Source organism: Prunus dulcis, chromosome 6, assembly GCF_902201215.1.
Source record: "Prunus dulcis chromosome 6, ALMONDv2, whole genome shotgun sequence".
NCBI lineage: Eukaryota > Viridiplantae > Streptophyta > Magnoliopsida > Rosales > Rosaceae > Prunus > Prunus dulcis.
The window spans coordinates 18517041-18541469 of record NC_047655.1 but is presented as its reverse complement, the minus strand read 5'-3'; the positions used below and the strand labels follow the sequence as shown (position 1 = coordinate 18541469).

General features: G+C 36.3%; 1 protein-coding gene and 2 long non-coding RNA genes across 3 annotated transcripts; 2 read left to right on the top strand and 1 right to left on the bottom strand.

Annotated features, from left to right (window-relative positions):
* The first annotated feature begins 8996 nt into the window (after nucleotides 1–8996).
* Nucleotides 8997–9470, top strand: LOC117633246. Its single transcript, XR_004586585.1, has 3 exons — nucleotides 8997–9208; nucleotides 9295–9349; nucleotides 9429–9470. It is a non-coding gene; the product is annotated as an uncharacterized LOC117633246 (long non-coding RNA).
* Nucleotides 9471–12971: 3501 nt separating this feature from the next.
* On the bottom strand, nucleotides 12972–16294 carry LOC117631692. Its single transcript, XR_004586348.1, has 3 exons — nucleotides 15887–16294; nucleotides 14046–14088; nucleotides 12972–13044 (listed from the first exon to the last, which is right to left on the bottom strand). It is a non-coding gene; the product is annotated as an uncharacterized LOC117631692 (long non-coding RNA).
* An 870-nt stretch (nucleotides 16295–17164) lies between these two features.
* On the top strand, nucleotides 17165–24161 carry LOC117629536. The gene is made up of 14 exons (XM_034362045.1): nucleotides 17165–17337; nucleotides 17578–17643; nucleotides 17733–17781; nucleotides 18634–18779; nucleotides 19578–19679; nucleotides 20090–20164; nucleotides 20253–20353; nucleotides 20446–20527; nucleotides 21133–21225; nucleotides 21944–22008; nucleotides 22347–22359; nucleotides 22455–22532; nucleotides 23766–23874; nucleotides 23966–24161. The coding sequence occupies exons 1-14, from the start codon at nucleotides 17212–17214 to the stop codon at nucleotides 24070–24072; spliced, it is 1212 nt and encodes a 403-aa protein (XP_034217936.1). The 5' UTR covers nucleotides 17165–17211; the 3' UTR covers nucleotides 24073–24161.
* The last annotated feature ends 268 nt before the right edge of the window (nucleotides 24162–24429 follow it).

Here is a 24429-nt window from a genome sequence, read left to right as displayed (position 1 = left end):
TTTCAAGTAAACATAAAAATACAAACGACAGTCTAAATTAAAACGAGTGCTGCTATTTCCACCCACCTGTCCTATTTTCCCACCACCTTATCTTTAAACTTTTAAAGACAAATTTAACCCTATTGTAAAATGATTTAAAAGGACTCAAGGAAGAAGAAAGAAAGGAAAAAAAAAAAAAAACGCAGACTTCTCGATTCTCAAGTAACCCTATCGTTTTAAAGAGAGAAAAAAAAAAATACAAGAATACGACTCCTTGCTCATGAGAAGGTGAAGAAGGCGTTTCAGTGCTCAGAACTCAATTCTCAAATAATTTTCTTCTCTTTTCTATTCATTCAATCAAATTGTTTATGAAGAAGAAAACAACAGAACGGATGTTGAAGAAAGATTGTGGCGAAAAGGTAAGTTAATCCTATTTGAACAGAATTTTTAAGATTGCTAGGATTACTTAAAGCATTGGGAGATGAGTATTTCTTGGACTCTGATTTTTTTTAATTAAGCAAATTAAAAATCTGAAAACTTGGGGATGAATAAACAATTCGACGATTTGGTGAAGAAGGCTTTGGGGGTTAATGGGTCGTTGGTGGGGGATATTTTGAATGAAGATGTGATGAGCAAGTTTTGGTTTCAAGGGCTGGTCGACAACCTCTTTGCCCACCTTCCAACCTTTCTGGTATGCTGACCAGAAAGTTTGAAAACAATCAAACACAATTTTATAACGGTTTTGAATCATATTTCAGTAAAATAGGTTGAACTAATATTTGAGAAAGAGGGAGACTTACAGCTATTGAGAAGCGTGAGCCAAAGCAGATTGGAAGGTGGGCAAAGAGTTTGCTGGGTATGTTCAAAAATTGGAGAATGTGAGCCAACTTTTGGTTTCAAGGGCTGGTCATCTTTTGCTTGCTGAGCAGCCTTTGTCATTAAATTTAGTGATATTTTACTGCTGTATTACTACGATTTAGGCCCTGTTCTAGGGAGATATATTCTTACTATTGTTTCTTGTTTTCTTTTTTCAGGGAGATGAATATTCTAGTTGTAGTAACATGGACTTTGAACAAATAGTGGATTGTACTAGTGAATTTACCACGAAAGAGGTTAGTGTAAACACAAGAATTCAAATTTTGGTGTCTACAGTTAGGTTTGATTGAAATAAGTAATTTTTTTTTTCTTTTACACTCTTGTAAATTGATGTATAATGTGAAATTGGTGATATGCAGATATTTAACAGTAGAGAAGAATTAATACGATGGGCTCGTGAAGTTGGAAGGGCGAATGGTTTTGTTATTGTGACCTTAAGATCTGATCAAGGTGGAAAAGGAAATAAGAAGCCTAGAGTTACTTTGGGTTGTGAGAGGTATGAAGAATATAGAAAGCGAATTCCCAAAAAAGATATAAAGGATGAGGATAGAAGACATGCAGGATCGAAAAGGTGTGGATGCCCTTTTGAATTAAAGAGTAAAAAGCTAAAAGCAGATGATCATTGGTTGCTGATAGTGGTCACTGGAGTGCATAATCATATAGCAGCTGCTCATTTGGAGGGTAATTCATTTGCTGGTAGATTATCGTTTGAGGAGACATCATTGTTACTTGATATGTCAAAAAGTTTCGTGCGACCAAAGGAAATTTTGATACGCTAAAGCGAAGAGATTATCATAATTCATCCACACTTAGAATGATATATAATGCACGTCAACGTTGGAGGCTGTTGGAGAAAGCTGGAAGATCCCAAATGCAACAATTGATGAGTAAGTTATTTGAGCATAATAACATTGAGTGGCATAGGAGTTGCCCAAACACAAATATTATTTTGGACTTGTTTTGGACACACCTTACTTGTTTGGACTTGTTACGTGCATTTCCACGTATTTTGATAATGGATTGTACCTATAAGACCAATAGATATTGCATGCCATTGTTAGAAATTGTTGGAGTTATGTCTACCAATATGACATTTTGTGTTGATTTCATCTATCTTTCTTTGGAACGAGAAGATAATTATGTATGGGCCTTAAGTGTACTACGGGGATTGATGGATGATATAGCTATGCCCGATGTTATTGTCACAGATAGAGAATTGGCTTTAATGAAAGCCATTGACGCAGTGTTTGGTACAGCTAAGCATATGTTATGTAAATGACATATTAATAAGAATGTGCTAGCCAAATGCAAAGTTGAATGTGAAAGTAAGGATGATTGTAATAGGTTTTTAGTTAAATGGAATTCAATGGTTGCATCACCAACTGAAGTCGATTTCAAAAGGGAGGCGAGAAAACTACTCAATGAGTTTAGTAAGGACAGGTTTGTTGCTGCATGGATAGATAAATGCATGCATTTTGGGAATACAACTTCAAATAGGTAATGCTAATTGTATTTATTACTTTATTTGATTTATAGATTTCAATTATATTTTTTTTACTTTATTTGAATCATATTACTATATATACAAATTGTTTTAATATTACTATACTTTTACTTCAATAGGGCTGAAATTGCACATGCAAGATTAAAAAGACAACTTGGAATAAGCCAAGGAACATTTGCCACAACATGGGAAAATATACACGCTTTACTTGAGTTGCAACACACTGAAATTAAGGCTTCGTTCAAGAAAAGTTTGATAGCGGTGCCTCATGATTTTAGAAGTTCAGATTTTAAGGAACTTCGTGGTTTTGTCTCAATAAGTGCACTATATATGGTACTTGTTGAGGCTCAAAAAATCCAAAGGGCTAAGCCCAGATTAATTCTTGGCCCAACTCGGATAAGTGAACGCAAAAGAAGCTCAATCGGGATAAAAGAGAATTTGCAGGACACACCAATACAAGCTACGGGCCACGTGTCCTGCCAAGTAAGCACACGCAAAAGGGCCAAGAGCATGCCAACCCTACATAAATTCGTTCACATACTGTTAATGTATGCACTTTGTATTTTTCTTTTGGCTTCCCTTGTCAACTTTGTAATAGGATTGCTATTGTTATCAAGCTCAAGTTTAGATTGAGAATAGCTTCTCTAGGTGTTCTTAACTAACAACAATCATATGGAGGATCATGCAACTTGACAAAGGTAAACATTGTGCATTGCATAACACTGCATTACATTTTTTTCATAAGATGATGACTAGTCATCTGTTTCCTGGATGACTAGTCATCCTTGCTCTCCAGCTGGATAACAAACCTTTTTGTCCTATTCCTTTCTCTCTCTGCTGCCAGATGGGTCTCTGACATAAGGGAATATTTTGAGCTGTATAGGTCTGGCTATTTTCCCTTTTGGGCAGCCGTCTTTTGTGGTAAGAATTGTAGGAAAGAAAACTCCCTTTTTCTCTTCCGTTTTTCTTCTCTAGAAAGAACAAGATTTTTCATCTATGAGTTTTTCCATATTGATTTCATTATGAAAAAACTGCATTTGAAATATAATCTGCATCTAGCTTAAGAATAACATTCTCCCATTTATATCTAGATCAGATTCTCTACTGATTTCTTCAAGAGTATGGTTTCTTGAAGAAATTGGTTATTCTCCTTTGAATCCAAAGTTTAGTTTCTGTTTGAGTTGAGCTTGCAAGCTGGTGCCATGGGATGAATGAGCTGAAGAAGAAGCTGCCATTGCCATGAAGAACTGGGTTTCAAGCTGCACTAAGTTGGAGAAGAAGATTGCACAAAGGAGGTATAGCTCATCTTCCTAAATAGATCTAGGTTTTGCTTGAGCTTGCTTGTATTCCTTTGTAAGAATCTTTTTCTACTTAGTGGATTGCCTGGTCGGTTGATGACCCCCAGTTTTTCCCAATGGTGGGTTTCTGGGTGAACAATTTCTGATTGCATTCTTGTATTTTTCTGGGTTTGTGTTCTTGGTGGTTGACTAGTCATCGTATGAATTGTGGTTGACTAGTCATCATTATCTGCTGTCTGGTGCTTGCTTGATTATGCTGTCTTCACACACCTTCACCGTAGTTGTTGCTAGCACAGGGGATGCCTAGATTGATGGGTCCTTCTGAATGCCTAGGTTGTCACTAGTAATTCTCTAGGGCTGCAGGTACATCATGGTATGCTTTATGTGTGTGTGAAGTTTGTTGCATCCTTTTGGCTGAATATCTTTTAAGTTTACCCATTGTCACCTAAGTACCAATTTCACATACCTATTCGGAATTACTTGGCTGGATTATAGCCTATTACAGCATAATAAAACTCAAGCACAAGCGAAGGTGTCATGCAAGAAGAGCTATTATTCAAACATTAAGCTATGCCACAAGCTTAAGTGGGCCCGGGCCACAAAATTACTCGGAGCTTGCTGAGAAGGTTGTGGTGTGGATGGGTACAAGCATTCACTAGGCCCAATTAAGGGATCAAGGAATGAGAATTTTGGGCTACTTGGGAGCTCCAAAACTTGAGCCCATTCTTGGCCCAAAAACATGGGCTTGCATGAGAGAGAGAGAGAACATGACCCAACGTCTTGGGAAGAATACAGTAGCTTAGAAAAAACCAATGTTAATTAGAATGCCCAAATACTTTATTAAAAAACGCAACAGGCCAACTGCTTCCAGCAGCTTGACGAAAACAAGCTAACCAATCACTGAACAGTAGAATAACACCAACCCATGGCCTTGGAAAAAGCCCAGCCCAACATTCTATAAAATATCTAGCAGACACGTTCAGCCTTTGCCCAAAATTGTCACGGAAGCCAACACAAAAACCAAAGGAAATCGAGGCGAGCAAGAGGTTTACCCGTTGGGTAAACAACATGTCCATTCTCACCTTTTCCTTTGTTAGCTCCCATAGGAAAATCAAGAAGAAAGTTAGTGGCGCTTCACCCCCATGGAGAAAGGCCAGCCATGCCAAAACCTTGGAACCACAAAGAACTCCTTACCTATCCGTCTCGGATGAGAAAATTTCACTAAAGAAGATAAAGTGGAAAGAAGTAATGAAAGAGGAAGGAAAAGGTTAGATGAAATTAGGGCTCTTTGTGGCTATAAAAGAAGGCTTTTGATACCCAGAAAATCCATCATCCAGAGCCTGACCAAGCTTTGTCAAGTATCTGGGAATTTACTCAAGCCACCCAATCTTCTTCGTCGTTTGTTTTTCTCCTTCCCTTAAGGTAGAAATCGTTCTAATTTTCCTATGTCTTACTGCAAACTTTTGTTCTCTGTAAGAAACCCATGCTTCTCTCTCTCTCAAATTGCTAAACTTGTGAAGGCTTAGCTCCCATGCCACAAGCTCCTCAAGCTAAGCCATTAATCGATTTATCATGTTCATTTGGCTATTAGTGAAAAGAATCTAACAGTGTTTTTCTAAAGTTTCATCAGACTTTTCAAAAACTCTTTTGGGGGCTTGGTTCTTGAACTCAGGCATTTGGGGAATTTCTGTTCGTTTTCTTCCTATGGCAGCCCAAGCCCATTCGTCAGGCTGCTGGAACAAAAGACCCCTATAGTACTCAAGGAGACCAACCTAGCTAACAATTATGGTATTGACTCTGAGGCATGTGGCTGTGAGTTACGACTAACTCATGGGTTACCATGTGCTCATGAGATTGTAAAGTACAAGAAAGACGGTAAACCTATTCCACTTGAGTGCATTGACCCTCATTGGAGGCAACTTGACATGACATGTGCACTTAAAAGAAAAACTTCGGAGTGTTCCTATGATGCAGAGATGAAGTTATTTCATAGGAGTTGGATTAGTAGCGCCACAAACTACTTCACTTGTGGAACCATTTGTGAATACCAAGACTCGAGGTAGGCCAGGTAAGAAGATGGATAAATCTACTCGTCGTGATCCATCCTTATTTGAGGTTGTAGATACCTAGGTTGGATGGATGTAGTCTTAGTGGTCTTCCTCCTAAAGTGAGTGCAAAACAAAAGAGGCGACCGAAGGAGAGGGTGGGTATAATATATTTATATATTTATCATAGCAAGATGATATAATCTGCACGTCTATACTAATTTTATAACTAACTATATACATGTGTGCAGGTGTATCGCACCCCACTACATAAGCCAGTTGAGTTTGTTGATGCATTTCCACAACCATTGAGGTCGTACATCCATCATGTAAAAGATGTGGCAGCAGATGGACATTGTGGGTACAGAGCTATTGCAGCATTATTACGTTATGGTGAGGATGGATGGGTACAAGCAAGAAGAGATTTATTGAATGAGCTTGAGTCTTATTCCGTTCACTATTCAGCACTTTATGGGTCTGAAAATAGGGTCTATGAGCTAAAGCACTCATTGGCGTACTTTGGACCTGATGCAAATTTTGATCGGTGGATGACTATGCCTGACATGGGCCATATTATTGCATCATGTTATGATGTTGTACTTGTGCACCTATCTAATGTACAATGTCTAATGTTCTTACTCTTAGATCAAGACCATTGCCACTATCAGATCGTAGAGAGATCGCTATCGGATTCATCAATCGTCATTTTGTGCAGGTATTTTATAATCTGAATATAAGTTGTTTATTTTATAAATATGTCCTCATCTATATATATTTACACCTTTGTGCTGGTATTCTTGAAGCCAAGTCATCCAATTCCCCCTATAGCAACAAACTGGGACAGATACCGAGAACCATGGACTACAGAATGGGCCACCCCATACATCACTCGCATACAACAATTCATATATATTACAAGGTCTACTACTATAACTAGAGAAATAATTGCATCTGATGATGGTTGAACTTGGTCTTTTAATAAATTCAAGGGTGACACATGTGAATTGGGCGAGGACTGTTGTTTTTCCCTTATCTCTCTCATTTTCGGGCAACTCTAGTTTTCCATACTCGTTGACATTCCCATGTCTTAAGAATGGGCGTTTTATATTTTTTTATTGCAAAGTTCAATAGATTTCTGGTCCTTGGATAACTCTGGAGAAAAAGTTTATTTACAATAGTAGAAAGCTAAGAGCATAAATGTGATTTTATTTACAGAATCCATATTTACAAAAATAAAAATAAAAATTACAGCAAAAAACTGTTTTAGTTCAGTAAACATATAAGAGATAGATACAAAGATGGAGTGTGGGAGATGGAAAATAAGATAGAGCAAAAATGAGAGAGAGATGAATGGGATGTCCAAACTTGCTCTTTGATTTGCAATATTGACAACTGTATTATTCCAGATATGAAAAATAATCAAAGATCATACGTAGGTTCAATAGGGACATGAACTCCAGGTATGCCATACTGTTTTGAATTTCACAGACCGTTCCAAGCCCAAACAAAAGGTGATTAACAGCCATTTTAAGACTTTGTTACATCCCAAAAGCATGCATCCAGTGGAGTAGAGAAAGAAATCATACAATGTATGTGTGTAATGCTCTTGTTGTTGTAGAGGTGTTAAGATTGTCCGTGTAACAGGTGTGCTGTGACCCTGAGTCTCTTTTTACTTATCCCTAGTTGGATGTTTGATGGTCATCTATTTCATTACTGTACAGTGGTTAAGGCAGTTGCTACTCCAAATTCAGCAGTCGAGTTGTCACTGACTGCAGAGAATGTTGAAAGTGTATTGGATGAAATCCGACCATATCTAATTTCCGATGGGGGAAATGTTGCATTACATGAAATTGAAGGAAATGTAGTGCGCTTGAAGCTACAGGGAGCATGTAGCTCCTGTTCAAGCTCTGTTATGACAATGAGATAGAGCAAAAATGAGAGAGAGATGAATGGGATGTCAGAGAGAGAGAAGACACGAGCAGAGAGAATTAAGGAGAGAGGAAATGAGGTAAAATTAAAAAGGTATTTTAGGAATATTGCTGGGTTTTTTAAAATTTATATGGTGGGTGAAAAGATAAGGTGGGTGGAAAAATAAGACATATGGATGGAAATAACAGCACTCATTAAAAGGGGAACAAGTTATTCAAAACACAAGTCTCCCAACAATTTTTACTTGGGCATACCAATCTTTTCTAATAAGACCAAACCAATAATCTCTTATTTGTACATAAATCTTCGAATTTTGTACGGATGTGAATTGTGGTCAGAGTCTGTCTGTGGTGCATCAGCTGTACCGGTACATCTGATCACGTGAGGGGTTTTAAAAAACAAGGGAAACCTGCTGACCTGGTCAGCAGGTAAATGTTTCACGCGCTGCTCCTAATATGCACTCAGTCGATGTCTTCTTCCTCAAAGTGGAGGGGGTTCAACTTGAAATTGATAATCTTCATTACATCAAAGTCATCTTCTTCAACTCCTCTTATGTAGAAAGTTTCTTCCTTGTCTCTGCAACCTCTCTCTCTTCTTTGTCATCATTGTAGAAAACCCATATTCTAGGGTTTGGATTTTGGGGAAATTTTTTGGGTTAGCATTTTGGGTTGATAATAGGAATTGGAATTCAGTTTTTCCAGTCGCTGGTAGGTTGTTGGCACTCCTCTCATCTGCAATCGAGCCCTTGTGAAAGCATTTGGTATTAGTTCCTTGTGAAGGTAAGTTAACACTATGTTTTATGTTATTGTTAATTGAATTTCTGTGGTGATGAATTGGGGCAAGAGGGGAAGTAGGTTTCTCACATTCATGAGATGAAGTGGGTTTCTCAGTCTGAAAAGTGTCGTGAGGTGAAGTGGGTATCTCACATTCATGGTTGTTATGTTCATGCAATTGCATATCTCTATATGCAATTACTAATCGCCTGTATGCAAATCCAAGTAACTGAATGCAATTACAGGATATAGTTTTGTTTTGAAATTATGCACGTGAGGTGATTTCGTGGTAGGTAGGTAGGTTTGACTGTGTTTTTGAATTTTTTTTATGGGGAGTAAAGTGTTCCGAAAGTGTAATGTTAGGATTGGTTAAGATTTGGATTGGGATTTGAAATGAGTAAGAATGTCGGCCCAATATAGAAATGCATTGGTGGGTTGTGTGCATTATCTGTGCAATGTTATAATCGAGGGCTGATGCACTTGCAAGTAGTGTCTTGCAATTGCATATCAGTATATGCAATTACTAAGCAACTGTGTGCAAATCCAGGTCCCCGTATTTTTTTAATTAAGCAATGTGATGTTGTGGTGTTTACTGGGTTTACGGGGTTTACGGGGTTTAGGGTGTATTAGGCTTTGGATTAGTATTCAAATTCTCGGCGCTAGAGAGAATTGCATGATAGTGTTTTGTACTTGATTTGTGCAAGTTATGGAAGCTCAAAAAAGGGGATCAGCGAAAGGAAAGCGCAAGGCCGAGAGTACTGTGCAACAAACAAGAGTTGGCCGAGATGCATTTTTTAATTTCATGTAAGTTACACGTACATCTACAAATTGGAAATGTGGTTGCTTAATATTATAATGGTTTTTTTTAAAAATAAATAAATGATTTACAGGAAAAAAGAACGACATGAAATGGGGAAAGTGGCCAATGCAAAGTTGGACCATAAGGTGAGAGATGACAATGATTTGGTCAGTTTATTAATTATTTTATTAAGAAGGGTATATTAATGAGAATTTTTTATTTCAGGTACAAGAAGAGATTAGTAATAAGTGGAGGAAATTGAACACTACAGAGAAGGCAACATATGGTTCTGCCTTAGAAGGTTCAAGCGGGCAAGTAAACGGCTCAGTGAATGAGATGAGTTGTATAACTAGATGCAGCCCGGACCGATTCCATCGTACGGTGGAAAAATTGTCAAATGAGAAGCGGTTAGCAATTAATGCTATTGGGTTCGGTAATGTGTCATCTTTGTCGTGCACTCGTTTACACCGCCAATTATGCCATTTTTTGATTCAAAAGTTCAATCAATTTCTTCACCTCACAGAGGGAAGGCCAAGGATTAAAATATCAGCCATGCAAATAATATTGGGCCTTCAATTTACGGATATTTTGGGGGATATATTGTTATCGTCTTAGGTATCGAAAAAAGAAGAAGACAGATATAGGCATTGAAACACATAATTTTGGTATAAAACTTTCATAAATGTTATGTACATTATCAATGAATGTATTGAACAAATAAAACTCAAAATTTACTAATAATAAGATATACATATGATGAAATATAAGTGTTATGTAATGCGTGTTAATGAAAAGTTTGAAAATAAAATGTTGATTAGAATGAATAAACTATGCATAAATCCATAGTTTGTTTTAACATTGGATTACAATTTAGATAAGTGTCCATCTACATAAATGAAGAGCTCCAATGAGGTTCAAACAATGAGGAACAACCATCTAGATTCATACAATAGTCATACCAAGTCACGTAACCCGAGCAGTTTGTAAGCCATGTTTGAACATGGTGCCTATAGGTCTCTCTTGAGCTCCCTACTATCTCCCCATATATGAGATAGTTAAGATTAACCCAACTAGTAGGAAAAGGGCGGTCCTGAAATAGTGCAAGTGGCGCCAATGCACAGGGCCCCTGATTTTTGAGGACTCCCTAAATTTTTTTATTTTACATAATTTATATTAATATTATAACAATTGTATATATACTCCAACGTGCAACAAATTGACACAAAAATTTATTTAGTGGAGTTGGTTTCTAGTGCATATCCCTTGGTACAAGGCTCACGTGAAAAATTTTAAGAACATAATTTTAAATAGTTTTAAAAAAGAAGCACGTGAAAAATATAAGGGGACAATCCAATTAAATTAACAATAGTATATATCACACCCATACGCTTTTTCTTTAAAAAATAATAATAATAATTTCTTCGACTCAAAACAAAACAAAACAACATAAAAAATAAAAAATCATGTCTTCTTCTTTCTCATGAACTCTTATTTTTTCTTACCGAACATACCAACATTTAACTTTATCAAATGAACGCAACATACTCAACGAACACAACCCTTGCGTTCGGGTGAAAAAATAGTGCGTTTGTTTGAAAAAGAAAGTTAGTGGGGTCCATTTTCCAACGGACAACTTTACTCTACGAACACACTCCTTGCGTTCGCATGAATAAATATCCCGTTTGTTTGAAAAAGTAAGTTCATTTGGCCCATTTTTCCGGGGAACGGGCAACTTTACTCAACGAAAGCAACCCCAGCGTTTGCGTGAACAAATAACCCGTTTGTTTGAAAAAGTAAGTTAGTTGGGCCCATTTTTCAGGGGAATGGGCAACTTTACTCAACAAACGCAACCTCTACGTTTACGTGAACAAATAGCCCGTTTGTTTGAAAAATTAAGTTAGTTTGGCCCATTTTTCCGGAGAACGGGCAACTTTTCTTAACAAATGCAACCCCTACGTTCACGTGAACAAATAGCCCATTTGTTTGAAAAAGTAAGTTAGTTGGGCCCATTTTTTCAGGGAACAGACAAGTTTACTCAAAGAACGCAATCCATTGTGTTCGCATGAACAAAAAGCCAGTTTGTTTGAAAAAGTAAGTTAGTTGGGCCAATTTTTCCGGAGAAGGAGCAACTTTACTCAACGAACGCAACCCCTGCGTTTACATGAACAAATAGCCCGTTTGTTTGAAAAAGTAAGTTAGCTTGGCCACTTTTTCGGGGAACGGGGAACTTTACTCAACAAACGCAACCCCTGCATTCGCTTGAGCAAATAGCCTGTTTTCTTGAAAAAGTAAGTTAATTGGGCCCATTTTTCCGGGGAACGGACAACTTTACTCAACGAACGCAACCCATTGCGTTTGCGTGAACAAATAGCCCGTTTGTTTGAAAAAGTAAGTTAGTTTGGCCCATTTTTCTGGGGAACGAGCAAATTTACTCCACGAACGCAATCCCTACGTTCGCATGAACAAATAGCCCGTTTGTTTGAAAAAAGTAAGTTAGTTGGGCCAATTTTTCCGAGGAACGAGCAACTTTACTCAACGAACGCAACCCCTGCATTGACATGAACAAATAGCCAGTTTGTTTGAAAAAGTAAGTTAGTTTTGCCCTTTTTTTTGGGGGACATGCAACTTTACTCAACGAACACAACTCCTGCGTTGACGTGAACAAATAGCCCGTTTGTTTGAAAAAGTAAATTAGTTTGGCCCATTTTTTAGAAGAACGAGCAACTTTACTCCATGAACACAACCCCTGCGTTTACATGAACAAATAGCCCGTTTGTTTGAAAAAGTAAGTTGGTTGGATATATTTTTTCGGCGAACAGAAAACTCTCCTTAACGAACGCAGCTGTTGCGTTGGTGTGAAAAAATATCCCGTTTGTTTAAAAAAGTAAGGTGGTTGGGGCATGTTTTCGGCGAACGGGTAACTTTTCTCCAAGAACGCACGTATTGCGTTCGTTTGAACAAATACCCTGTTGGTTTAAAAAAGTAACTTTGTTGGCCTTCTTTTTTGGCGGAACGTCGAGTATTTTTAAACGAAAGCAAACCCTTACGTTCGTTTGAACAAACTTCCATTATTAAGAATAGAATAAGAGTGCTGCTAAACGAACCCTAAAATTAATTTAGTACATCCTACTATAAAAGTATATATTGAATTACTGATTTATCCTAATATAAAATGACCAAAAAAGATATATGGAATTGTGAAACAAATATAATTTTAATAAGTGCACCCCACTAACTATATTCAACCCTAATCAAAAGATTGCTTGTCCTATTGTGTTTTTAAGGAAAGATGTGGTAATTGCAAGAACTTGGAATTGCAAAAACAGTGTCAACGGTTTTAGTAGAAGCATAAATCCATATGAAAAGTCAAAGATTTATAAACACTATTAAAAAAATCAAGCTGAAAATTAACTATAAAATAATGCTACAAGTATTAGGGTGTATCAGAGAATTTTTAGTAGTTTTATAGGGCGTACTTAGTTAATTTTACATTTTAATTAAAATATTAGGGTGTACTTAGATCATAAGGTGTACTTAGATCATAAGGTGTACTCAGTTAATTTTAAGGTTCGTTTAGCAACACTCTAGAATAAATATAAAATTACTTTGGTTTCTCAAAGAGATTTTCCTTTCACAGAGAATAACGCAAAACTTAGCACCATCCCTCAGAAGACACAATCAAATAATAAAAACAGATTTATATTTCACCTAAGCAACTCATGATTTTGGCACAAAGACAAATTATCCAGTACAAATTTCCTTTATTTGTTTTTTCACATGTATCCATACTCCTTTTCAGTAACCAATGCAGTGATGTGCACCTTCCTTGCCATTTGTGCACCTACAATAGGAAAAATTGAAAAAATTAGACGCAAGAGAAATCATAAAATTACACAATCTACAAATTTGAACAGCAAGAAAGAAAAAAACAGTAATTAGAATGAACAACCAAATAATGAAATAACCTCAAAATACAACCAATCAAATTCTATGATGACAATTACCCAAATTGAAGTAAATAATAGTGCAACTAAAAAAGAAAATTATCGCTTTTCGTTTAAAATAAAATTAAAAAATTACAATCATGAAGCATGAAACTTAAACTGAATACAGAACAGGAAAGAAAAAAATTGCAACCAAATGTTCCTATTATAGGAAAAGGGACTAATATGGGCGTTCAATTGGGAAAATGGAAATATTATTAGCCTTTAAGGCTTTCTATACAAAGAGAAAACAGATATCACACAAAAACATTAACAAATTTCAAACAGCAATTGTGTACTTAAACTAACTCTTTACCCAAAAAAAAGGAAAAGCAAAGAAAAAATAGAGCTATACTAATTATTTCTCCGCTAAAAAGACAATCATATTAGTAATGTATATACCTTAAATGCTTCACAGCTTTATCTCTTAATTGTTCCCATATGAAATTTTTTGACTTCATCCATTATGCACAACAAAACAGAATAGATAGTTTAAAGAACAAAACTAATATCAACTAATGAAAACAGGAATAGTGGCTCAATTTACATTATATTGCCAAATCACATACCAAATGGATGCTTGGTAATAAACCAAAATGAAGCTATTGATATGCAAAACAGATAAATAAGTTTAAACACACAAACAAAGGCATAGTCACCCAAAGACTCAATCTTTGGGTTCAAATACTAAAACAATTTATTCATCATATAAAGATCATATAACTTGGATTAAATATCATCCAATTTGTTTCTTTCTTAGAAGATCTGCATTAGAAGGTCAGAGCGTTTGCAGTCACAAGAAAAAGGAATTTCACAGAAAGTTGAAATAGAAGTAACTGAAAGAAAGCATTTTCTTCACCTAACTGCTTCTAACCCTTCAACTCCTCTGCCAAAAGAATCCCCTGAGAAAACAAAAGAAGAACAAAAATTAAAGCCTAATCTGGACACAACTCTAAATAAATGAATTAATGAGAAAAGCAGAGATGAAGAGGAGAGCACCAAAAAACAGCAAGCAACTAAAATGAACTGCTGATTATGAATATAAAAAAGATTCTTGAAGGCAGAACCATCTAAGCTTATAATCTGTAACAGAAATTGACACATTAAATCTAACACAAATAACATGTTATCTAAAACTCAAACAAATCAATACAACACTCGAAAAGCAAAAATACCACTCGACATTCCAAATGTCATCTATAAATGGCACATAACTTGTCCCTCTCAATGTCAGTACACAATCAAAAACTGGAAGCACCGTGTTATTTGGAGTGTAACACAGCATGCGATTGGCCTGTCATGATATCCAGCTTCTTTCCAATCGGACTCTTTGTGTAAAGGACAATTGCCATTTTCTGAATAAGCACTTGATGTAATCAGAAAAATCCAACTCAAAGGTTGCAAAGATTCATGACCAATGATGTGCGATAATTGGTATAAAACTATGAATAGCACACAATAAACAACAGAAAGAAGAAACCTTGATACAATTAACATGACTATTGCAAATTCAAAAAGAAATAAATGACCAAAACTCTGCTGCACAATCATTAGAGGCTTCTTGAACAGAGACAAAACAAAGCAAGTACAAGTCCTAGCGAAGCTCTGTCATCAACCCTTCAATGAAGCAACTCGTAAGAAACTCACCACCACCATTGTCTTGAATGCCCATATGGTAGCCAAGATCAATATCAAGAAGTGCAGTGCCACCATTGCATACCCAACATGAGTGTGACATTTCAGCAAACAAATGGAGAGCATGTGGTGATATGCCAGATGTATCAACCCCAAAACCCAATTGCTTTCAAGCTTCTTGATCAAGATTCTTCAAAGACAAAAACCGAGTAATGATCTAAATTTTTGTGGACATGATGGGTTGTTTTATATAAACATGTAGGGGTAAAATCGTCCGTTCAGAATAAATTGCCCCTTCTCGTTTATGATGCTATGTATTTCGGATAATTGTGCCCGGTGATTGAAAGTACAAAATATATCTACTTATGCTAGTACAATAAAATATGATCCATTATTCTTATTTCGGTTTGCACACAGTCACTCATACATTGCATCGCCGTAGTGCAATTGCATGTGTGTTATGCAAACGCTACCCGCCTGTGAGCAAACTCCACATAGCTTAAAAACGCAAAGTTAATGAATGTATGGTGCGAAGACAAAGAAAAGTAACTAACTACTTCATTATGACCTTATGGCTATTAATACATATTAGGGTTAACCACATTATGGTTTACGAAATTGGGGATATTTTTGAATATGATTTGTACTACATGACAATTTCTATTACTAAATATTTTCGAATAATTGGTCCTTTTGTAGTATAATATGTTCGGATTATTGCCCCTTACCGTTTGTCATGCTCTGTATTTCAAATAATTGAGCCCTTCGATTTATAGTAAAAAATATTTCTAATTATGCAAGTACAAGTAAAATATGATCCATTTTTCTTATTTTCGTTTGTGCACAATCACTCTTGCATTGCATCACCAACATGCAATTGCATGCTTGCAATGCAAATGTTGCCCGACTGTTGGCAAACTCTTCAGAGCATAAACACGAAGCTAAAAACATACAATTGCATAAACTCATTACTCAAAATATATTGAACTCCTAAACTGCATGAACTCATTACCCAAAATACATTCAACTCATAAACCAGAAAAAGAGGGTTGTTTGAACTCTTACTTGATGTTTCCAAATTTTCAACGCATCCTCTTTACACTTCCTTTCTCCACCAACTCAAATGTCGTCGTTCACACAATTCCAACAAATCAAACTAAATTCCACTCAATTTGGTGACCACTACATCATGGAGGCTGGACCCATCATCAATTTCGCAACGATTACCTCTCTGCATATCAGTTTTGGGCAAGCAGAGAGAAGAGTTGAGGACCTCGCTTAGGCAGAGTCGCCAGCTTTGTCTTCAGTTTTCTCGTGACGACCTCGATTCGGTGAGCATGCTATGCTATTTGCCTTTGGAAACTTATTTTTGTTCATTTTGTTTCCATTTAAAAACAAAAAATGAAATTTTACAAAAGAAAAACATACATCCACATGCTTGAATGAGTAAGGAGTAAAACCTTAAAGATATGGAAGGCCGTTGCCAGTGCCTCTATCAGTCCACATCGCACCCTATCGCATCTTGAGCAAGCAGACAGGGAGTACCTGGAATGGAAACAAACAGCGAACGCATTAATGCATTGAATCAAAGACCGACCTACTAATTAATTCCTCAGGCATGTCGCTCTATCAAATAAAAAAAATGATCTCAGTAAACCCTAAATTTCAAAATCAACTTTGATGGGTCCTGGAAATCCCGTACCTAGCCCCATCAGATCTCTGGTCTTGGTGTTAATTACTACGCAATTTCAACGGTGAGCTCTTGAACGGATCCGATCGTGGATCAATGGCGGTCATCGAGGCGTTAAACCTCGCAAAACAAGAATCGCATTGGAGGAGCTTTTCTTCATGCCTCGTCGTCTCTCTCTCTTTCTTCACGCTCATGGGAAGTAGGGAGAGGATTTGGTGGGCAAGCAGGGAGAGCATTTGATGGGCAAGCAGAGAGAGGATTTGGGGGCGCTTATGATTTGATTTTGGCAAGCAGAGAAAAGAGCTGGAGGCTCTTACGATTCAATTTAGAGAGAAAACTTGGAGCGAGCGTCGTCTTCCACCTCCACAGCATGCGTCTAGTTCTGTTAGCCCTTATAAGAGTCACATGTGACTCAGGTGCTCAATAACAAAGGGCTGAATAGGTTATCCAGTCATTCAATCTCAACCATCCATTTTTGAAATGCAAACTCAACCCTTGGATTAGTGGCTGTACAGATACAGCCAAGGCACCACAGAATTTTCCATTTTTCAAAGCATTCTTTTAAGTTCTTTTTGTTATTTTCAAAATTTTAAAATCTTGTAATGCCAATTTTATCCTCCATTAAAAAATAAATAAAATATAAAAACAAACCGATGGTCCGCTGCCGAGAGTGGAGTGTTGAGCGCAGAGTGTGAAAGAGATGGAAGAGTTGAGGAAGCTGGAAGAGGTACAGAGAATGCTGACGTTCGTACAATCTCGAGGCATTCCAACGACCTCGTCCCCTGACGACTGTAGTTGCTTTCTTACTAAGCTCATCCTCCTCCTGGTAATCTACAACTAAGCATTATAATTGAAGTCTTACTGTCAAGAAAGTAATTTTCTTCTTAAAATTTGGTTCTAGATTTTCTTCTAATTTTAATTTGTAGAAACAACCAGAATTTTTCTGATGCAAACTGCTTTGTTTATTATGTTTTGTTTTGTTTTTTGTTTTTGTTTTTGTTTTTTTGTTTTTTTGTTTTGTTTTTTTGTTTTTTTTCTTTCTAAACTTGGAAATGCTATGCCAAAGGTACAACCATGTGGAGAACTTGACTTGGGCAAAAAGTGCAGTTTGGTTTCTGAATATATGCCAAAGGTGAGCATTGTATCATTAGCTGATTATCTGATTTTGTTCAATTCAATGTCAATAGAAATGGGTATGTGCTTATGTCACTTGTTTCACAGATTTCTGCTGCATTTCTTGATGAAGCATCCAAATGGCTTAATGGAGAAGGTAAACCAAAATAGAAGATAAAAATATGTTTTTTGTACTTCTCGCAGACGTGCATTTGAGACTAAACTGATTTCCATTTGCACGCCATACGCACATACACAGAGTAAAATCTACATTTAAAGATATTTTGTGAGCTATATTAACAGGATTTATTTAGTTTTTAATCTATGATGCTGCACAGATTACAACTGATATCATACCCACCCCGTGAATATGTTGTATGTGATGCCACACTTCCTGGCTTGACTGCTACATCATGGAATAAAGCAATTGTGTAGAACATTATACACAGATACAAATAGATTCCTTCCTTTTTCCATTTTCTTGATAGATACAAATGCTATACTTTGAATGGTTGCCTTTAGCTTCCTCAAATTCGAAGGATCGTATTATTTATTGAAGCAGTTTAAGAGGCTGGGTTCAGTAGGTGTGCATACTACTTGGTGCTGGTGTTTACACTTCCTACTACATTTATGTTTCTGGAGAAGGTGTAGTTGGGAATGGAAAGTATTGAATTGCATGCAGAGGATTACCTTTGTGCTTGTGTTGCATTCATATGAGGGTTGAGTGCTAGCAGTTTAGCATAAGAATTGCGATCTTATGTGAGATCTTTATATTCTTGATTTTCACTCCTCCTAGGTTATGTCTTCTTACTATGTTTCTGTTTTCTTCTTGATGCTCATTGTTCATTCTCTACGAGCTGATTTCCCTCACTTTGTTTGGCCTTCTGTATATATCCTGTTAACGAGGACATCACCCCTTTTACTTGATTTTGGTGTAGATTTTCTTTAAATAAACAGATACAAATAGCTTTACATATTTTTATAGCTTTGACTTTTGCTTTTTTTACAGGCTATGAAGAAAAGTCTGTTGAAAATGCTTTGCAGCTTGCCTGTAGCAATAAGCCTGAGTCTAGCTCATTGGACAATAGTTCTGAAGAAATGGCTATGGTTGGACTGGACGCAATGCAACGAGCAAATTCTACCCTTGAAGATTTTGTAAGCAGGCTTTGTTCTTGAAGATTGATTCTATATATAAGAATATGCATTATTTAATAGTTGAATATTCATGTGCATAGTACGTGTAAGAGAATGACTAGTTGCAGATTTAGTAGTAAAGCTAACATGGAAAGCTTACCGATTTGAATTATACTAAAATTTCACTTTTCTTATTAAATTTACTAGGGCATTTTGGTTGCCAATGGGAAATGCTACATATGATAGTATTGAAACGATTCTCTTATTATATTTTTCAGTTTCTGAAAGTGAAGTAATCTAACAACCTCAGGTAACCCTTTTTTATAAGAACAGTATAGTATTCTCTGAGTAGGACCTTTTGTATGAAGTTCTGTGGGAAATAGTCAATTGATACAATCCTCAAGGATGTCAGTTGCCTCAATCTTAATATATTTTACTTATGTTGTCCTTTGCATTCAATGCCTCAAGAACAGAATGACGAAATTTCTTACGTTCATCCAGTAGTTGATGAGCATATTTTACTATACCAATGTTGTTATATTGATGTTCAAAATGCTTGCAGTGGTTGTTACACTGGTCGAAAGAAACTTCAGTTCTTCCAATTAAGTAGTTTTTACATGTGCAGGTCACAAAATTTAGCTAAACCACTTAACCCTCAATTCAACATTATTTCTTGCTAATTTTTGTGTTTCAAAATTTGCATGCTATGGCTGAAACAAATACAGTTGTATGCCCACTGGCACAAATGCATCGTGAATGTGTTTCAACTATAAAGTAGTATAATCAGGTTATGGAATAATTATGAACTCATTTTTTCAGTGCAGATCTTATTTTATGTTTCATGGGATGGATATAAACAAACCACAATCAGTATTCCAATATCTACCTGTGCTTTCATTCACAGAAAGCTACATTTATCAGGTAATGATCTACACAAATGACGTCAAGTTCAGTTCTCTCTTTTTTGCGAAAGGAGAAAATGCAGCTCCCAGAACAGTTATTGAACTTGTGGGACGCCCTTGGGAAACTATTTCTATGTAGTTCCACAAGGAATCATACGCTACCTTTTTATATTTTGGAAAAAAGAACAAAGCTTTGTGAGCCTGCATTTCTTCCCGCTCGTACTTGTTAGTAAAATTTTGAAACAAAAAAGAGGGACTACGCAGTAGGCAGTGAAATTATCTTTTAAGGAATCGCAAATTTTGGTTGATTGAGAGTGCAATGGTATGATGAGCAGAGTTGTCACCAGTTGATCTCTGATTGGTGAGCTTCTATGTTATTTCTTCCCTTTTGTCTCATTCTCTTAGAAATCATGGTTCTTGTTGTTACAGCTTGATCGTTTGAATGAGAAGACATTGCATGCACCAAGCGACGAAATGAACATGTTAGAAAGAGGAAGCCAGACGGTACTGCTAAGAACTTGGGAGCAATAAACACAAAATTATTTGAACTTGGGTATTAACTTTTATGTGACCAATATCTTTTGGGCCGCAGGAAGGTCAGTGGCTAATTTCTAGGTGTACAAACATGTTTAAAAGTGACCCATTCAGACCACTGTCATGTCTACTTGAGTGTCATGGCCTTTTGACAAAAAGGTACTATCGCTTTCTGATTATATTAATTCTTGGGGGAAGATAAAGGAAATCTGAAGTTTTTGTGTTTATTTCACTTCTGTTTATGGGTTTAGGATACAAGATGAGTTTAAATCTGGAGAAGGATATTGGGCGCTGGAAAGAAAGCTTTGTTATGCACTTATAAATAAAACGGAGGTATGGTTAACATCTTGGGTTGTTACTTTTCAAATATAGCTAGTTTCAACATGTTTGTAGAAATGTTTATCAGAAATAGATTCAGAAATTATCAACGTGTAGAAAAAAATCTGTCACCTTTCCATACCGACTCTACGCGTCCCATCTGAAGATTCCAGACAGTATCACAAAACATTCATGAAAACCCAGTCACCAAACAGAAGGTTCACTGCCTGTTCAAGCACAACCTCTGTGATAAAACTCTACCCGCTTTCTTTGACTCCAGGATGACCATGAAATCCACTGCAACCTAAGCCCCACTCGCGTTCCTCAGAGTCCATCACATGACTCTCAAGCCTTTCCAAGTCCCAACCTCTTTCATATTGTTGTCATTTTTTCCTTTGTACTGCGAAAGCCACTTAATTGATATACCTACAGATTTAAATTTTCTGCTTAATTTTTACTTTCTAATTTTAAGGTATTGAAGGTATGCTAGTTATGAATTTTCTGCTTCCAGAAACTCTTTTGTAGAGTTCTTCATTCCATTCTGATGAGTTATATAGCAGTGAGGCATAGGCATGCTCAAGCCCTCTCTATTAAGAAAATGATAAAATTTGGTTTCACAGATCTCTGTTGAAGATGTTATAAAGGCAATTAATCAGAAGTCCTTCGATTATCGAGTGCTGAATCTTTTACTGTACCAGTTGAGAGGAGAAGAGGTATAGTAGTAGCTTGTTTATCTGTATCCATGTTTCTTAATGAACTGAATCTATGCTGACTTATAAATATTTTTCCTGTGTACATATCTGTTGTTTGGGTGTGTGCATATGTATGTTTATGCATGCATGTGTCTATGTATATCAATTTCATTGATTACATCTAAATTGTTAGTGAGATTTAATTAGTCTATTAAAATAATAGTAATTTTAGGCAAAAAGTATTATTAAAAAAATAGTAATAAATAGTAGTGAGATTTAATCTCAGCCATTTATAATGTGTTAATCTAATGGTCAAGAACTTGTGTCAAAACTTGTGTCAAAAATAGAGTGCCAGGGATCCGCCCCCATATATATAAATTGTTGCATGGATGCTTCTCTCCATGTCGAGGTGTAAGATCATAGAACTTGGTTTGTCTTCTAATAAATAGAAGAACGGATGTTGTCAATATGATATGATGGTGTTAGATGTTCCATTTTGAACAGTATAGCTGTTCTCATAGTATTAATATAAAATCTATTTCCTAAGAAAAGAAAAAAGGATTATAAAATCCCCTTACAGCACTCCTTGTGCCTATACTGAAATGTTGCAAAAGTATTAATTGATGTTTTCTTTGTCTATTTGAAATGAAGTGTGATGTAGCTCATCTTTTGCTTCACATGTCTTTAACAAGTATATTTCATTTGGCTAATCGTGTTCACCTTTGAAGCTGTAATAAAGGTTAATGAGTTGCATATGGAGTTTCTATCAATCTCAGAATTCCTAGTTGAGGTAGCTGATGATCTGTGAGTACTCTTCTTTCTTTCTATTTTCTATTTTTTCTTTTTTTCAGTCAAATGCTCTAATTACATAATAGAGATTTTAGTGTTTCACCTTATAGTTGTAAGTGTGTGACTTCCTTTCAATATGTTACTGCCATGTTGGTAGACTGGAATATTTTCTTGTACTAGACCGTATATTATCTTGCATTTACTATATGCCTGCGCTGCGTGAGAGGCGTCTTGAAATTTTGCATCTACCTTTATCTATTATTAGGGAACACTAATGTTATTATTTCAATTAATTTTTGTTGCAAGCACATCGTCTGTATCATTTGCCTTGAGTTGACACAATGATGTTGTAGGTTTGACTATGAGGTGAGCTCTTTAATTTGCAGAGTTTATGACTGTTGAATTCCGTCCCATTTTAGTTTTTCCGATTCTTTAGTCCAAAATATTGGCTCATCATGCAGGAAGATGTTATAGAAAATAACTTCAATATATTGCGCATGTTTGTCAGAACATATGGAGCGTGTGCCCCAACTGTGCTGGTAAGTATGCCAAGCATGTCATTTAAGCACCGTTTTATAAAGAAAAAAACCCTTTTCTTTCTTTTTTGCTTCTGTTTTCTTTAGATGGGGGATGCGGGGACAAGGCCCACGCTTGCTCGCTGATATTCGGGATTGAATTATAGTACCACTTGTGACACTAGTCCGCTTCTTGGTTTTCCATTAAATGCAATTTACTTTACCTTAATTTGAAGTATGAAGTTGCCTTAATTTGAAGTATGAAGTTCAGGATAGTTTGGTGTCCCTGGTTGTCCAGCGTACAAATTACTTAGTACAAGTATGCACTAAAAAGAAATGCAGTTTCTTTTGTTTTTGAACGGACGTTTTGCATGTTTTAGAGCATCTCCAGCTGCATCGCTACTCCCTTATCCCTAGCCATTTTAGCGAAAAAGAAGGAAAAACTACCCTCCAGCAGAGTCGCTACCTCTCTCGCCATTTTGGAGATCGCTATTTTGGCTCGCTACATGTAGTGAGGGGGAGAGAGAAATTCAGGCTCACCAACTGAAAGGTGCGCAAGAGAGAGAGAGGGGGAGAGAGAGAGAGAGAGAGAGAGAGAGAAGAAGAAGAAAGGTTCGGTGGGTTTGAGACAATTAGCTTTTGGGTTCTTTTTTTTTTTTTTTTTTTTTAAATGAATTTAAAATAATAAAATATTTGAGGTTAGCTAAAATAGAGAGCATTGCTGGAGAAACCAACTTTTAAGTGGTTAGCTATTTTAGCTAGAATTTAGGTAATATTTGGAGAGTCTCCTGGAGATGCTCTTACACATTCTACTCAGAGACATCCAATGTAGCAGGTAGTAACTAACGGAATTTGTGATTTGGAGCAAACAGAAATAAACCATATGTCAAGGAACAGCAGCCTTAAATCTATAAGCCTTAACTCTGGTAGACTGAGATAACGATACATCGGTTTGATACAGTGGTTCCTTGAGACAATATAATTGCTGTGTTGTCAATGAAATACAAGCTTTATGAGTTGTTAGATATAAGAAATATGATAGCTTCCACTTACATATATTGTTGGTATTATCTGTCATGATGTTAAATTCCTAGAACAGTGGAATTTCATCAATTTGAAAAAAAAAAAAAAAAAAGACTGCAAAAAAAAAAACCTTTGCAGTCTTTTTTTTTTTTTCTTTTTTTTTTCATCAGTTTGATTTTTGATAAATATGTATGAACTCTAATAAGTAATACCCACCAATTTTTACCGCTTCAGGCAAAATACATAGCTGAGGCTGAAGAGAAGTATAACAATTTACTGAAAATGCTGGATCCTCAGCTGTCCTTGAATTACCGGAGAAGATGCGAAGAAGCAACTAAGGAAGGTAAGTTTGCCACCCTTACAGCATGTGAAACTGGATCCTCTTTTCTTTCACCCCAGGTTCTGCTGATGTTTATGGAATTTGAAATTTTTAGGAGGGAATATGTCTGCACATCCTCTTGGAACATGGAGTATACCACCTCTAATACTAGATGAGGAATTTTATCGATCCAGTCTGTTAGATTCGAAGACGCAGTTGTAACCTTGGATTTAAACAGTTGGGGTTTGGTTCGGTGTCAATGGAACAGGATTTTCTCTGTTTTGTTATAAAAATTTTGCTTCCTCGTTTCATTGTTTTTCTGTTTCCTCCCCTACTTTGATTCTGCTACCAGCGATCTCCCGCACAACTAAATTTTCTTCTGCTCACGTGGTTTTCTGAGTTGTAGATATTTGAAAAAAAATGCTTGACATAATACCGTCTCAAAGCCTCAATACATGTTTTTCTGAGTTCTTTTATATATAAGAACATGCTTTTCTGAATTGATATTTGAACAAAAAAAATACAAGCTGTTAGCTGGTGACCACACTTGTGTTTGAATAATTCAAAAGAATTGAGGCT